This window comes from Thermobia domestica, chromosome 6 (assembly GCF_964235325.1).
Source record: "Thermobia domestica chromosome 6, izTheDome1.hap1.1, whole genome shotgun sequence".
In the NCBI taxonomy this organism is placed as follows: Eukaryota; Metazoa; Arthropoda; class Insecta; order Zygentoma; family Lepismatidae; genus Thermobia; species Thermobia domestica.
Window position 1 is genome coordinate 71,474,984 of NC_137459.1, and position 17,088 is coordinate 71,492,071.

The 17,088-nt window shown below is 34.3% G+C and overlaps 1 protein-coding gene across 1 annotated transcript; it reads left to right on the forward strand.

Annotated features, from left to right (window-relative positions):
* Positions 1 to 714: 714 nt before the first annotated feature.
* LOC145688049 (uncharacterized) lies at positions 715 to 15,872 on the forward strand. The gene is made up of 3 exons (XM_081761754.1): positions 715 to 866; positions 1,337 to 1,407; positions 12,797 to 15,872. Exon 3 carries the CDS (start codon positions 12,814 to 12,816, stop codon positions 14,269 to 14,271), a length of 1,458 nt encoding a protein of 485 aa, XP_081617880.1. The 5' UTR covers positions 715 to 866; positions 1,337 to 1,407; positions 12,797 to 12,813; the 3' UTR covers positions 14,272 to 15,872.
* Positions 15,873 to 17,088: the final 1,216 nt, after the last annotated feature.

The window sequence follows — 17,088 nt, forward strand, 5'->3', positions numbered from 1 at the left end:
CCGTAGTAAACATAAAGATTCCGTAAGAAATTATTTATTCCCACTCAGGATAAACAATTAAATGAGTAATAAACTTTGCGTTAGTGCAAGTAGAGCAAAGTATGAGATAAGGACATCGGTCTTATAAGTTATCGAAGGGAAATATCGGAATAGGTAACATTTGTCGTTTGGAAAATCAGATCATTCTCATAAAGCATTTTGAATGTGGTAATAAATTTCGAATAGGCCAATCAATTGATGATAACAAGAATTGGAAAGAGGGAGCTGAGAAAATTGTTCTCAGTGACGAGTACCCACACTGTGAGAGTTGAAAACTACGCAAACTACATTGCAATTAAAACTACATAAGAAAAATATTTAATAATTGAAGAAAGAAAAATGTTCAAATAGTCGGTCATATGAGCGTAGTTATTAACGCTGACAGTTGGCAGCAATGACACCAAGAAGTTCAATGTATGTGCAATTCTTTTCCCGCCAAAATAAATCCTGCAGTTAGTTTATTTCTAGAACTATATTTTATTAAAATTGTAATTGATCAGTGTTTTATTAATTGATTATTACGAAATGCTCTTTTAGGAAACAGATTTTCAATAAAAATCAACAGCTAATATGAACTTTAGAAAAATCAGTCACTGAGCATGCGCAAAGGCGTCAATCGACGCCTTATATAATTGGAGGAGTATGAAGATGCGTCCCATTTGTCGTCCCGTCGTCTTGGTGGTGGTGTTTTCAGAGACGTGTTGATTAGTTACGAGTTTTTTTTTCTTTTTTATGGGGAAGAAGAGCATCAAGAACGTGCTACAGTGTGGCTGTTCATGATTGGCTGTTCAGTATCAAATAAGCGAAGTGTCATATTGGCAAACGTGGTAAGTTTCTAAATTGCATTAAATGTTTAAGAGCAACTACCAATTAATATTGTTAGTTCTTTTTCGTGATTTAATCAAATTTTAGGAACTGCTTTTTAACTTTAAGATTTTTTTTTTTTTTTTTTTTTTTTTTTGCAAAATTTTAATATTGAGATATTTTGCATGTTATGTTCACGATCGAACATTTCTCTTATAACAGGATTTTATGAATGTTCTACCATTCTTTCACATTATGCATTGAGAATACTTCTTTCGTAGTTTTTGAAGTTTCTACAATGTACAGTATAAAAAAAATGCTTCTCTTAGTCAATAGTCACCTGTGTGCGTGTACAAATTGCTTCATAGTAGTCGATTCAAACAGCGTTTGCATGGAAAACGTGTCTTGTATTCTCACTATGCGATTATTTTATGTTCACCTGTAAAATAGCCTAGGTCAAAATAATTCCACATTTTTTTTTATTTGTTTCCAGGCTGTCGACTGTAAACCTTGCACTCTGAAGTTCTCCGGCGTGTTCCACCTGTTGATTCAGTGATCCGGATTGTAAGTATCTATTATTTTCTAACTAATTTAAAAATCTTTGTGTGGCTTTTATCTTCCGAGACAAATAGTTCGATATGCACCCGTACACATTTCACAAAAGTATTTATCGATGTAGACGGACACGTAGCTTGAATGGGTGGGCGAGTGGTTGTGAATAGTTTGTCTTACGAATGCTGGTCTTCCTAATCGTAAATTAAAATTTTCTCCCTCGATTTATTGATTTCTTTCATTGACTTCATAGCCCATTCGGAAAACCGAGATTATATATAATAAGACCTTACAACAATTTAACGTGTTGTGAATACTTCTTTACTTTCTTGCATGCCTTTATGTTCCTTGTGCTATGTAACCTAAGAAGACATAATATCGGACACATTTGCTATATAGGTAAGGTTCCGGCCTGGGATGGTTTATGTAATTTCACTTTGAAGGTGCAACTTAGGGGAGAGGGATATGCTTAAAATGGTCGAAAATTGCCGATATTAGTGTCGAATCCATATCTTTTTGGGGGTCGCTGAGATAAATAGCAACACTTCCGATGCCGTTTAAATCTAAATTCACCCCGCAACTTGGGGGAGGGGGAGATACAAAAAAATGATCGAAATTGACCAGTATTAGTGACAAATCCATATTTTTCGTGGTCTCTGAGATCAACAGTAACACCTCCGGTGCCGTTTAAATCCAAATCCAGTCCCGAAACTTGGGGAGAATGCGTGTCATTTAGCGGGGGCAAGAGGGGGAAATTGCCCACCCAAGATTTTGAGGAATACATATACTTTAATAGATTGCCTACTAATATACTAGTACAAAACGTGAAAGTCTTATGTCGGTGGTGCCCCCTCAAGCGAAGTCTGAAATGACGCCTGTGTTGGGAACGGGGAGGGGTATAAAGGATTTGTGTATTCAAAGTTTCTATTTCAACCCAGCGAAGTGGGTAATCAATGCTAATGTATTATATAAAAATGAAAAGAATCTTGTTTGTGATCACACCATGGGAAAACAGCTGAACCGATTGTTTTTTTTTTTTTTTTTTGTTTGTTTATATATATATAAAAATATACAGTGGCGGCGATTGGGCGTTAAGAGTGGGGGGGCAAGATATGATCTGAATATGTGTAGGTATATCAATGTTAGTGTTTCTGGTTGTTTCTAACACTTTGAAGAAAGGTTGTATAACTAATAGGATACTATCTTTTTCAGTTAAAATGCCGTATATCGTGTTTCATATTTAATTAAGTAAACTGACAAGAGCAACGCACGTAGGTACTAACCCTCGATTCCTTGCTCATGAACATCTTAAAATTCTGTCTGGAAAATTGTGTGATCAGATTATTTAACAACATATTTGTAAAACAAATAAATAGAAAGGATCATAGTAATGAATAATGAGGCTTGTTTAGTAGAAGTTGTATTGAAACTGGGGATTAATGAACAACTTATATTTTTAATTCCACACTTGCCATTCAATGTATGCTATTACTCTTAGAAAATAAAAGACAGTAAATACTACAAGCATGATACAATTGTAATATTAATTCCTTTGAATTGCAATTAAAACGCAATTCCTGTAGCTGTCTTATATGGTACCATTTTTTTCTATGAACCAGTAATATATGCAAAAACTTTATATCCAAATGAAACTATATACATTAACCATTTTAAATTATGTCATTTTCAAGGTAAATTATTGAATTTCAGTCAATCAGCTACAGCATCATCCCAATTTATCCTACGATCATGATTTACACTAGGACCTCATTCTCTTCAGAATAGAACAATGTTTCAAACTGTTCCATTTACGTTTTTCTATCATGTCCCTAAGGCGGGAAATTTTGAGGGAAATCTGGATTTTTCCTGATTTTTTTCAAACTTTGATCCCCTCTGAACCCCCTTTGTTAACGCACAGATCTCAAAATCAACTGAAAAATACGAAGGGGTGTACTAAATTTGTATAAAAAATTTCAAGCTTCTATCTTGAAAACTAAGTGCCGGAAAATGTTTACCAATGAGCTAAGAACATCCCCAGAAGACCCGGATGTAATATAAAATTTTCCTGAGACATCCTTATTTATCCTATGATCATTGTTCGTACATCATTCTCTTCAGAATAGAACATACATTCAAGCGGTACCCCTCACATGTCTCCATCATGTACACTCATGTCCAAAATCATTGTCGTATGTCTATAAATATGTTGTTGTAGGAATATAATTTGATAACGAATTCAGCTGGTATTTCTTACAATGTTAGTACGTGTGTAATCGGCAAAGACATTTATGTGGCAAATTTCATGCCAAAAAAGCAGTAAATAAGAACAATGAAACGAAAATAAAACTTTCTTGTCCATTTAGCAATATTTTGTTTTACTCATTCTAATTTTCGTATTTATAATTATTTTCCTATGAGATTTACCACAAATATACATTTCCCGATTATACACATACTATCAGTATTAAAAGTACCCTGCAAAATTATCAAATTATATTCTTACAAGAAGGCAGTTATAGATATGCGAGAATCATTTTGGACATGAGTGTACCTGGGGGTGGGAAAATCATGAAAAAATGGATTATTTGTTTAACAAATATTCCTTCTTTTTACTTTTTTTGCCCCTCTGTTTTAACGCAGAGATCTGAAACCAATCTGAAAAATACTAAGTGCTGTACTAAGTGTGTGTACAAAATTTCAATCTTCTAGGTGCAAAAGTAAGCCCGCCAAAAATAATATCTCTACAATACTTCAGATTCCCTTATAAAAAAGGATCTCAGGTAAAAATTCCCCGAGATCTCTATTTATACTAGGATCATGGTTCGTACATTAGTCTTTTTATAACAGAACAGTCTTTCAAACGGTACCGTTCACATGTCTCCATCATGTATCTGAGGAGGGAAAATCACGAAAAAAGGGAACTTTGTTAAAAAGTTTTTTTAAAACCGTTTGAAATTAATTTTGAACATAGTACCTACCTTATGCTGGAATGTCGCTTTGATTAAAGGTGTAACCTAAAGAGGTATGGATTCAAACTTTCTTGCATAAATAAAGTATCTAATGGATTTTATCATTACACTTTCATTACTGTGAGCATTCTAATGGGTATCCAGCTATTTTCCATAAGTATATTTTTCCCGTGCGAAGAGCGGTCATTTCAGCTAGATTCTTATGTAAAAATTTAACCTCACTATTGATAAGGGACACTAACCTTATAGAACATCATATAAAGACAATGCACACAATATTACATCAAAGCCTAACCGTAAGCATAAGCAAGTTTTTATCTCTCGATACATGAACCTTTGTATACTTCCGCCAATTTCTTTTATTCTGTAAAATTTACTTGGTTTTAATTAAATTTAGTGAATGCTTTCTTCAATGCTCAGGAAATATTCATGAAGTTTGAGGTTTAAATTCATCAAAAGAAAGGTGGTAAAATAAACTTGTCTACATATACATTTCTACAAACCAAACATTTTTTTTTCTCGATTACTTTCATAAAGCTTTGATTGTGTTGCATCATTGTGTTCATTCTTTAAAGGCTTTTGAGTTATCGTCGTGCGCTTGGTAAAAGAGATATAGACTTACCAACGGGTAAGTTTTGGATACACCTGATGTGATATATATATATATATATATATATATATATATATATATATATACTTTTCATGATAATTATATATCACACCAGTGTTTCTCAACCGATGTGTCGCGACACACTAGTATGTCACGCAGACCTCTAAGGAGTGTCGCGAAATTTTAGAATTTAAAAATAATGAAAAATTTAACAATAATTAGTTAAAATCGAGACAATACTGTATCAGTCGACATAACCAGCGACTGTACCAGCCGGTAGCAATAATGCTCAGTGCTGTATAGAGTCATTATAAAAACGAATTGGTCTCGCTATAATAATAATAATAATAATAATAATAATAATAATAATAATAATAATAATAATAATAATAATAATAATAATACGTATTATTATTATTATTATTATTATTATTATTATTATTATTATTATCCTAGGGCCGCCGGATAGGGTTTTGAAAAAAAATAGTAGACTTTCACTTTTTCAGCCCTGGCGACCTTCCTAATTATCACAGAGACATGAGTTATACCTCGTTGGAAAGCTTATGAAACGCAAATTTTCACTAGGTATAACTCATGCTCCTCCGTTCTATGCAGTTAGAAGAAAAAGAAGAAGACAATTCTTTTACATTTTTTCTTTTTACTTTTGGGCTTGGGCAACCCTGATCGTTCGCGTACACATGCAAAAAATCGCACATGTAGACCAGACATTGGGTCCACGCACAAAAAATCGTGGCGTAGTTCCAATGGAAAAGGAGAAAAAATCGAATCCTGGTCACCATGTATTTCCCCACAATCTCCTTTTCCATCCGTTTGTCAGCCCCGGTGAGGCCAAATTGTCATAGGGACATCAATGATACTTCGTTGGTAAGCTTATGGCACACATATTCCAACGGGGTATCACTCGTGCCCCGCCGTCCCATAACACTGTTGCCAAAGCTAAAAAATAAATCACAGTTTTGAAAAAGATCTTCCTGTGATTGGCACTGCCTAAGGATTCTGTTGATTTCGGATTGAAGCGAATTCGAGTCAAGTTTCGAGTCGAGTAAAAGGTAATTTCTCGAGTCGAGTTTCGAGTCGAGTCAAAGGTAATTTCCCGAGTCGAGTTCTGAGCCGAGTCCCTGTTTTGAGGTCGATTTTCGAGTTGAGTCGAATTTCATAAATGGCTCACTCGTTCAGCTCGTTTTAACTCGTTTTGAAATCATTGCCTGATTTCACTGGAAAGAGAAAGCAATGAGAAATGTAAGCAATAATGTAGAGTACATTTAGTATTGCTCGCGAGATGATACTTTTAGTTCTGCTCGCATCTCGTCTTTCCTCGATTAAGAAGACGACAATGGAGTTTTATAACTAGGCAGCCTCGAATGTCGTGAGCACCGATATAAGTAGATAGTTCTTATCATCAAGACTGAGACCTTCATGGTAGACGTTTTGAGCTCAAACAGAAGTCCAACCCAGGTAGTGATGTCAACAATCTCAACTCGGTTCAACTAAGCGAACAGCTCGAGCAGGGTCGGTTGAGATGAGCCTCCGCCATGCCTCAGGTGAGCCAAGCCGCTCGATCCTATGACAACCCTATACCCGGGCCGAACAGTTTTGAACGTCTTTGCCGGAGCCCGGTAACTTTTAACAATTATTGGCTCTAGCCCGAATACTTGCACCTCTAGAACTCAAGCCAGAACCTTGGGAACGATGTCATTGCCTCCTAGATTTCACGACAACCGCGGTCATCAGTAAGCTAGTTTATAGTATTCAGATACAAACAACCTGTGTTCCATGTTTATGCATGGTGTTGTTGTTAAAATAATAATATTTCGATGTCGTTTTCTCTACCCGAATAAGCTGTTCCCAAGAAAAGTTTATACATATAGAAATTGGGAAAACTAATAGTTATTTTAAAAAAAAAATCAAATATAATTACTTAAACGTCTGATGAGAAAAAAGCTTATCCTAAAGATAACTGCAACCAGAAATCCAAAATAGTAGGGCTGGTTACATACAACAAAGGGGTAAGAACACTTTTCGGTCAGTTTTACCCGATTGATTTAATACTGGTGATGTTTTAGTTCACTGATTGGGGCATGACTGTTTAAATGCCGGTCTTCCTTAACTTTTTGTCAGAATATCATTTACATTTTCTGTGATTGGTCACGCACTGCAAGAAGCAACTTAGAGATCAAAATTTGCAGCATTAAAGTGACTGTTTTACTGACTTTTGTGTTTGTATTTCTTGTTTGAACTACCTAAATATCTGTAGCCTACTAAAAAGGAAACTTTAGACGTTCACAATTGCCATTGGTAGAAGCTTACATCTGATTCCAAGAGTCAGACCTTTGATCCCATACCATTTGAGTTTGTGACAAATAACATTGTGAGAGAAAGAGAGAGAAAAAGAGAGTGAGAGATGGAAGACATTCAATTATGGGGACAGAGAGGAATACATAGGGATCACGTATACAAGTTTAGAATTGGAGAAATAAATGATCGGGCTGCATCAATATTCTGAGGAAACTTGTGATTTTCTAAAGTATAATTAGAATCATAGGTTCCCATTAAAATTTGTAAGCATCACGCCCCCGCAGTTGTCGAATTAAGATGTTTTTTTTTTTATCATTAGATAATTTTGCAGTGAGAGAAGGATCTTAACATATCGATAATGAAAAATTAAAATAACCACAACTTTCGGAAACTGGATTCGAACCAAGAACCTTTTGGTTCTGAAGTCACGACGTTAACCACTTACTCACGGACAAGGCCACTTGGACTTGAGAAGTCATGTTTTCCTTATACATTTCGAGAATGCCAAAATTTCCAAAGTATGAAAATTGGAAATATATTTTCCTGTTTAAAGTGTCAAAATATATGCAGTCTACTAATAGCGAAGGCATAGGAGCCATGATGGTCCATTGGTAGACTTCTTTCATATGATTTGAAGTATCAGAGGTTCGATCCTAGGCCATATGATCCTAGGTTTGATCCCAGGCATTGAGAGAGAGAGAGATAGAGTAGGAAGAGAGATTCGAATATGTGGATAGAGAGTGATATATTCAAATATGCAAGGTTAGAATTGGATAAATAAATGATCGAACAGCATCCACATTCATAGAAAAAAATTTTATTTTGTGAACCATAATAATCAAATTTTCTAAGTCGAACAGCGAGCATCACAACCACAATTGTCGATTTAGGGTGGATAATTCTTTTGAAGCATCAGATGATTGCGTAGGGAGAGAAATATATTAACAATGGAGAATGAGAAGAAACAAATAGCTTTCGGAAATAGGTTTCGAATTTTTCGCCCATGAAACAACAGAGTTCAGCCTCACCCATGGACAACAATATTTTACGAACCGTGTTCTCGGTTACTTAAGAATGCCAGCACTTTCAAGGTAGAAAAGTATTAAGATTGGAAATGTACTCTTACTTCTGTTACGAATGTTATTTATTATAAATACTCAAACAAGCGTTGCAATTTTGTCGAAAAAAAGAGAGAAAAAAAACAAGGTTTAAAATGCATGGTAGGCGAGAAAGTTCAGCGTCGGAAGTACGGCAAGGTCTCACAAACAAACGTTCAAACCCAACAATCGTTGATCTACACATGCTATCCATGTTTGTAAGGTAATAGCCTAGATTAGTAAAAATATGAAAGCTGATAAAAGGACAAGGGGGTTAGAACAATTTAAAGGTAAGACTGTAATATATAGAAAAACTTATTTGCATTTTAGTCCCGAAGCTCTCCTTCCTTTTATTGGCTAGCGCGCGTGCGTTTGGTGCATGTTACCCTGGTTCAATTCCTGGTGGAAGAGCACGCATTTTTCAATTTCACAATAGTTCATTCCTATTAAACGTCCATCTCATTTAACATAAAGTTCCTTCGTGGCTAAGCGGTTAGCGTACGCGCATTTGTCGTGGGAGACCCTGACTCGATTCTCGGCAGAAGTTCATGTATGTTCGAATTCTACGTTATAATCAGTAGGTCCCGTCTCATATAGCCTCGCTGCTGAAAGAGATGATAAACTCAAAATCAACTAATCAACTCATTTAACATATAAGGAATAATAGTGAGAAGTAAAACTAAAAGCTTTAATTTCTCCAACTTCTACTATATGTTCGACTGAGAAAGTTTGATTCTTATGCCTCACAAAATCGCAATTTTCCTTAAAAGGTAGATGTTAACCCATAATTCTATCCTTGCATGTGTGAATCACTCTGTGTCCCCACATCTCTCTCCCTCTCTCTCAGTGTTGTTTGCCATGAACTCACATGATCTGGGACTAGATATCTTGGCACCTGTTGTAAGCGTTCTATCAGAAACCAATCACGACTTCCTACAACATGCTGAAAATACTAACCACATTTTAGACTTCATTATATTTTGTCTTGCTTTTCACCAATGTAATGAGCTATTCTCAAGAAAGGTTGTTGAAAAATATTTTTTTTTTTTAAGTATCTCAATAATTTGATAATTATTTATTACGCATTTCTTCATACATGTTTCGTAGGGAGACCCATTTTATAGGAAGTTTATTCTACCTTTAGATTAAGTATCTAACAGACAAATGAATTACTTAGAAGAAAAATAACTGCCTTAAAAACACACTAAAGAAGAAAATAAAAAAAAACAGACTTCAAGAGCGCACTAGGAAAAAAATAAAACCATTTTTTTAAAATTATAAACCAACTTTTAAAAAAGGTTCTAAAAGGCATAATAATAATAATAATAATAATAATAATAATAATAATAATAATAATAATAATAATAATAATAATAATAATAATAATAATAATAATAATAAAACACTAAAAGATCATCATAATAACAATGTGCTTGAAAGCAGAAAATAATTTATTAGTATTATCTATATATTTTTATTTTGTACCAAGCCTAACATATTAATGACCCATAAAATTATACTCCAAATATTTTAATATTAGGCAATAATTTGTTCAGCTTAGTACAATTTCAGAAAACAAACTTATAAACAATAGTAATAAATTATTTTCTGCTTTCAAGTGCTTTATTACTATTTTTCTCTGTGTTTTAGTACTTTTTTGAAGTTGGATCTTATTAAAATTTTATATATAGAATATAATATATTAGTATCTCCGACGCAAAAACATAAAATTTTATATATGAACTTTCCATTTAAAACAATTAGAACCGTGTTTCTCCGTTTTCAGATATTTCCCCTAGAAGGGAACAAAAGGGACGGGAATAGAAACCACCTATTTCTCCCTTTCCCCCTCGAATTCCCGAAAAAAAATCTTCCTTAGTCGTACCGTATATCACAAATCCTATACACGGTCAACATTTCGAGTTTCCAGTTGTTGTGGTTTGGCCTGGGTGTTGATCAATCAGAACATTTTTTGTGTATCTATACTAGCTGAAATAATCGTTCTTTGCACGGGGGAAATATATTTATAATGTGTTTGAACCCCTTCATTTCTTTAGGTTGCGAATGGAGGATGAATTTGAACTTGCACGGCATCGGCAATATTGAACACTAATGTCGAAAGTTTTCTATTTTTTTTTTATTTGTCACGCCATTGGCATTCCAGTCCATACCAATGGGGCTGAACTTGGACTACAACGACTTCGGTAATATTACTTATAATCTCAGTATTATCGGTAATATTACTTATGGATTGGACACTAATATCAATTAGTTTCGAATAATTTTACATGTCACCCCTCAGGTCTTTTCCTTCCCTTGCTAAAAAGGTACTACAACGTAAGCTAGGTCAAAGTCCACTCATAACAAAAATCATCAAAATCATATATAAGTATATACATTCTTCATTTTAAATATTTCTTCACATCAATATTTCCATTTTTCATTTTCGTGTATATGAATGTAACGATGTTTATCCGCGTACCTCTCCCAGACTGCTACGCTGATTTTGATGATTTTTGGCACATGAGTGGACAATTACCTGGTTTGGTTTCAATCATATTACTTTAATGAAATGCTTATATTAAACGGGAATATATAAGTGTGTCAAACTTTATGCAAGCAATAGAGCATCTCACGATCGTCTCAAATTAAAAGATGAGGCTTAGTATATCAATTCTTCATTTAAAATATTATATATAAAGATAGATAGACAAATAGATGTAAGGGTGATTGTCCGCGAATTCGTCCTAGACGATAGTACCGATTTTGATTATTTTCGGTAGATGGGAAGACCATGGGCTGGCTAACTTAGGCTTTTAATATGTTACATTGATGAAAATGTGAATTTTTAAGGGGAAAAGAATCGGGTTAAAATTCATGCGTAAAATTAAACATCTCAAAATCCTTTCAACCTAAGAAGATGAAACATAATATCTAAATTCTTCCTTTAAAATAAGGACGCCTGTGTCACATCGATTTTGAAAATTCTAGTTTCCAAAGGGCAAAGGGGTAATCTATGTGTATACAAGTATATAAAACTAAATGAATATGTGTATATTCTAGCATAACTCTTAAACGCCTAGATTAATTTAAATCACGCTTGGTATACCTTAACTATTATCTTGAAAAAATGCAGAGAGAGTAAGCCACTCCAAAGGGGTTGCGAAGAGAGGACATGGAAACCTAATCGGAAGTATTTTGTATTAGTGTCAAATCTCTAGCTTTTGTGATCGAGATGTCATTTAAGTCTGAGTTCAACCTCAATTATCTTTGTTATATATATATATATATATATATATATATATATATATATATATATATATATATATATATATATATATTAATTATAATGTGAAAAAAATATTGTGTGGGTGAAACACCACTAGGGTTTCTACGAGTGTGAAGGGGTTGAATGTACAAAAGTAATCCAAAACAATTGATATTAATATCGAATTCATATTTTTTCGGAGTTGACAAGCTTGGTGAGATTCAGGATGACATTTGAGCTCAAGTTTACGCAAGCAACGGTATTTCAGCTGGTCCAGGAATATTCGTTATTTATTTACTTATTTATTTTACTCATAATTATAGGGGTAACGCTAAAAGCATTGCTCAATTATTTAATTATTTCATTCATATTCATAAGGGAAAAAAGTAAAAAAAAAATATGGGCTAAGAATGCCTCGATCTCCGTTGGGCGATAGTTAAACCATCATAATGGTAAAGTTTAACATTATAAAGTAACATTATTATTCTTTTTTTGTGTAGATATGCTTTGTGATTTAGCATGTTTTTTGTTCGATGGTTAGCAAATCCCGAGCACGTAATCAAAATGCCTTGCAGATATCCAATGATCTTGCTATTGAAGCAACGCTAACCAGCTAGATGAGAAAAAAATGCTGGAAGTGGTGGTGGTCATGATGCTTAATGGATGGGTGTACTAACATTAAATCTTATAAGGCCCATTAGCGTAATCGTAATAAACTACAAGAGACTCAGACAGTGAACCAAATTCGGGAGCTCTTGACGTGCAAATTTATGTTCTTTTCGAGTGTGGTTACCAAATATAGCGATCGTCATTTCCTACAAAATTGGCTACTTGTTCACCAAATTTGGTTCAGCTCTGGCCAGTAGTCACAGAAAAATAAAGTACCACATAGGAGATGAGCGGAGCCTGTCCGAGCCCGGCTACCAAATATAGGGATCTTTATTCTTCAGTACCTAGTGACCTGATCTAAACCAAATTTAGTGAACAAGCATTCCATTATCTAAGAAATAAAGTAGTGTCCCCCCACATGTATATATATCGTAAAATCCACTTTCACTTACATCTGAATGTTAGTTTTGAAAGTAAATGTATTGTTCTTACGTTGAACAGAATTTTAATTTTGCGAATTATTTCTTTTCAGGTTGATCACAATTGAAGATGGAGATTTTCTCAAAATTCGGAAAGAAAATTGATTTGTTTGAAGAAAAGTCCAACGTCGACGTTTTTCTCTTTTCTTTAGTAAGATACACTGGAATCTTGGGCGCTTTGTTAATTTTGTCCGTAGGTTGTATCTTCTTCGGAAATTATGTTATTTGTCGGGGACTTGATGGCTTTGCACTAAATGGTGTTCACTGTGCTTGCTCGAACGAAGCGTATAATTCCAGCTCCTTTCTTCGTCACCCGATCTCATCGATTACAGCAGAGGTAAACCAAGTATTTGATGATGCAGAAATTAAACTTAGATTTCAAAGCTACTTCAAACTGATCCCGCTCGTCTTCATAATTCAAGCCATTATTTTATTTCTCTTACTTTCAATGTGGAGACAATGGGACAATAAAAAAGTTTCTAAACTTATTGCTGCCATGAGGAAAGTCCCTGTTACCGACAAACTGATAAATGATGTTGCGACATTATTAATTACAAAAATTCGCAATTTCAAGTCGTACGGAATGGTATTTTTGTTGTGTCATGGCTTTGCGGTAATATGCGCCTCAATTAGCTGCATTGTGGTTTGTGCTTTGGGTACAGATCTCTTTAGGTATTATTTCAATAGGAACCAGCTTAACATCAATGAGTTTCCGAGCGGCGAAAATGATGTTCCGAACTTCGTTCCAGATTACATCGCTTTTTGCACCTCAACTACTGGAAATATCACCAATTCAACCATCTTGATCTTACCCTCGAATGCCATATACGAGACAGTCGTTGTAATTGAAGCGTGTCTCTCTTTTGTTGTCGTTGCAGTCACCAGCATTTACCTTACGTTCAACATCTCATTGTCATGTATGATTAAGGCTCGGGCGATTTATTTAGGGTATCTTACGAAGTGCAACAATCGTTATGCTGTATACAACTTAGCTAATGTATTGTCATATGATGAGTTTGTTGTACTGATTATTATTTGCGAGAAAATGAAATCCTCATTTCGTGGGTACTTTGTGTCAGAGGTATCAGCTTTGCTCCCAGTCTCTGGTAAATGGAATAATGCCACGGATCTTAAAGCAGATGGTAACATATGTGATAACGATTGTCATGTGTATGACACGGATGGTGACACAGATGATGCAGACGAAGGTGCCACCGATACCGATAATACAGATGCATATACTGATAATTATACCAAGAACATGAATGTTCAAAATACAAACAAATCGTGTGATGAGAATTCTGGCACTGATATCTATTCGGTAGCATTGGACTCTGATGGGAAGCAACCTGTTTTAGAGAGCGTGGAAGTATCTGTGGAACCATGTCTTGGCAATGCCTGTGATGTATTCTCGGCATCCAATACCCTTCTGTGCGAGATGGATGATTACTTGCATTATGCAACACCTGAGGAAATAGTCGCTATGGAAGAAGTTTTTGGCAAGTGCAAACGCTCAGTTGTCATATAACAACGGGAGAGAGTGATTGAGGATGAACATGACGTAGTTGAATATGAGGTAGACGATGAGGATGAATATTGTGATACTGAATTTTGCACATGTTACGATAATCACTGTTATCTTCACTAGAGAATGCGATGCTTCTTTGCCGTAGACGGTTTGTCAGAAGTTGGTGGCAAAGCTATGATTAAGGATAGTGTGATCCTTCATTTACTCGCTTAGTACTGTTGGTAAATACATACATGTTAAGAGGTGTTAATATGATGCTAATTGCAGTATATGTGTCGTTTTATTGTTGAAATAAAAATAAATGTAGTGCCGAACACATTTGTCGTAGTCAAGAGCGAGTGCCTCTCTTGCCTTTTACTGCAAAGTGCGTGAGTTGCTTAAATTATAAATCAAATAGGAATGTGTATAATTTAAGATGTTTGTACTGTTTTTCTTATTTTCCTCTTATATTGGCCAACGTAATATCTCATACTAGTTTTCGTTTCATTCAAAATAACTTAATTAATTGAAAATATTGGTAATGTAATTTTCTTAACAACATACGTACAATGCAAAACCGAATACTTTCTTTAGAGAAAAATAAGATCATTGAAAACAGATATTTCATTACGTATTTTGTAATTATTAACACTTTAAAGGCAACTTTTGTGCCTTTTTACATTTTGTTTACATGTTACAATGCTTCAATAGTGGTTGTTCTTAATACTTTAAGTTTCAGAAGGGGAATGATCTTAAGTTCTAGTATTTTCAAATAAATAAACACATATTATTGAAATTTTAATTCACACATTGATGTACTGAAAATAATTATTTGTAAAACTTGTGCCATGTATGATTGTGTATGAAGGAGAGGAAATATTTTCAAAATATATATGTGTTGTCAGAAATACTACTTTTTTTCGAATGCATTACGTTTGAAAATTGTAGTCAATTTTATATTCTTTTAGTATTTTTACACACTGCAAATATTGCACTATTATTATATATGTACTGGATTTAAAGTAATATCCGCAAATGTTGGACGCGGATTTTTGTACTATTATTTCGGTTTATCTTTTAGCTTCAGTATATAGTCTTTTCTTGTGTAGTTCATTCAAAAAAAATGTAAGTTTACTTCTTCTTGTAATAAATTAGCACAGATAAGTAATCATGATCATTTCTTCATGCCAGCACTAAATACGTTCTTCTATGTTAATTAGGTTGATAACACACTTAGTTTTAAGTTCATTCCAGTAAATAATTTTACCTCTGAATCTCACCTTTATATTTTGCAATCAACTTGAGTAGTTAGAGTGCATCCTTCAAACAGCAACAAAACAAGAAATATATAAACGTGTATGCTTTTTTCTTGTAGATCAGTGCCTTAAAAATGCTCAGACGGCTTATATCTGGTCTGTGTGTCATGTAAATGTTTCAAAACTTTTCAAAATTATTCTAATACAATTGTACCTATTTGGTAATGCCAGAGAATTGTTCGAAATAGCCTATATAAGAGTTAAGATGTACATTTTCTACACTTGAAAAACCTCGACAACCCAGTACTTTTTTAAACTATCTGTATTCTTATTCATAGACATAATTAAACCAAATAAATATGTATTTTCTGGGCCATTTCAAATATTGTTTCAATTCGAAATGTTAATATTCCTTATATGCAGTAGCAAAGAATAAGGCATGAAAAGAGGTAGAAATGAAACTTCTAGGCTTTTGTCTCAAAAAGTATCTCGTAGTCTAAAGGAGACGTTTGATTAATGAAATAATTAACGGAATGAGAATGCGGGAGGAAACGATATCTTTAGAAAAGAAACGCAGACATGACGTGGTGTACAACACGCTCACATGGACTGGGATCTACCCAGGGACCCCTGGGACCGGAGGTGAGCGCTCTACCATTGTGCTACCGTGCTTTAAGGTGAGTGGTAATATCTTTTTGAAGAAGACTTGACATACCTTGTTGGGTTGATGTGTCGTTCAGGTTGTGTACACAAAAAATGATGTAAGGAGGCTATATCAGTATGTTCAGTTGTGTAATTTCCGGGCACGATGCAACTACTAGTATGCATTGTGTATTTTCATTTACGTCCTTATGCAATACCCAGGCTACAAAGGACGCAACGAAGGCCACTATTTAAGTCGCTCCGAATTACACTGAAATTTGAATCCTGTGTAGTTGCCAGATATATGTATCGCAATTATAATCCCTTTGCACATATCATACACTATCACTTCCAAGGAGAGTAGACAAACCAAACCATGAGACAGATGTTAGTAAGTATTTTCAACATAATTGCAGTTTCTACTCCGAAATATTTTTGTTGTTTGTTCCGAAAGCGTCACTTCTTTTAATAGTGAAAACAAAGCTTTCCTCTAAACAAAGAGTGCAAATAACAATTATGTAAAAGTTCATCGTCCCTTACAGCATAGAGAATATATGAGACGTAGACATGCACAGTTTAAAGTGGAATCCGAACCACCATAATACGCTTAGAGTTCAAGACACTCTCTTTCCCCGAGAATCGATCCCGAGATCCCGTGCACCAAAACCGTGTACGATGAATAATGTAATCTGAGTATTTATTGTTATTTACCAAACTTTCCAAACCAAGACTGGTGGTTCTCAACATTTTTTGACTGACGACTGCACACTTAACTGATCGTTCAGGACATCGCCATACACTTCTTTGATATTATTATTATTATTATTATTATTATTATTATTATTATTATTATTGTTATTATTATTATTATTATTATTGTTATTATTATTATAGTAAAACCAGTTACTTTCTATAATGGCTGTATATAGCACTGAGCATT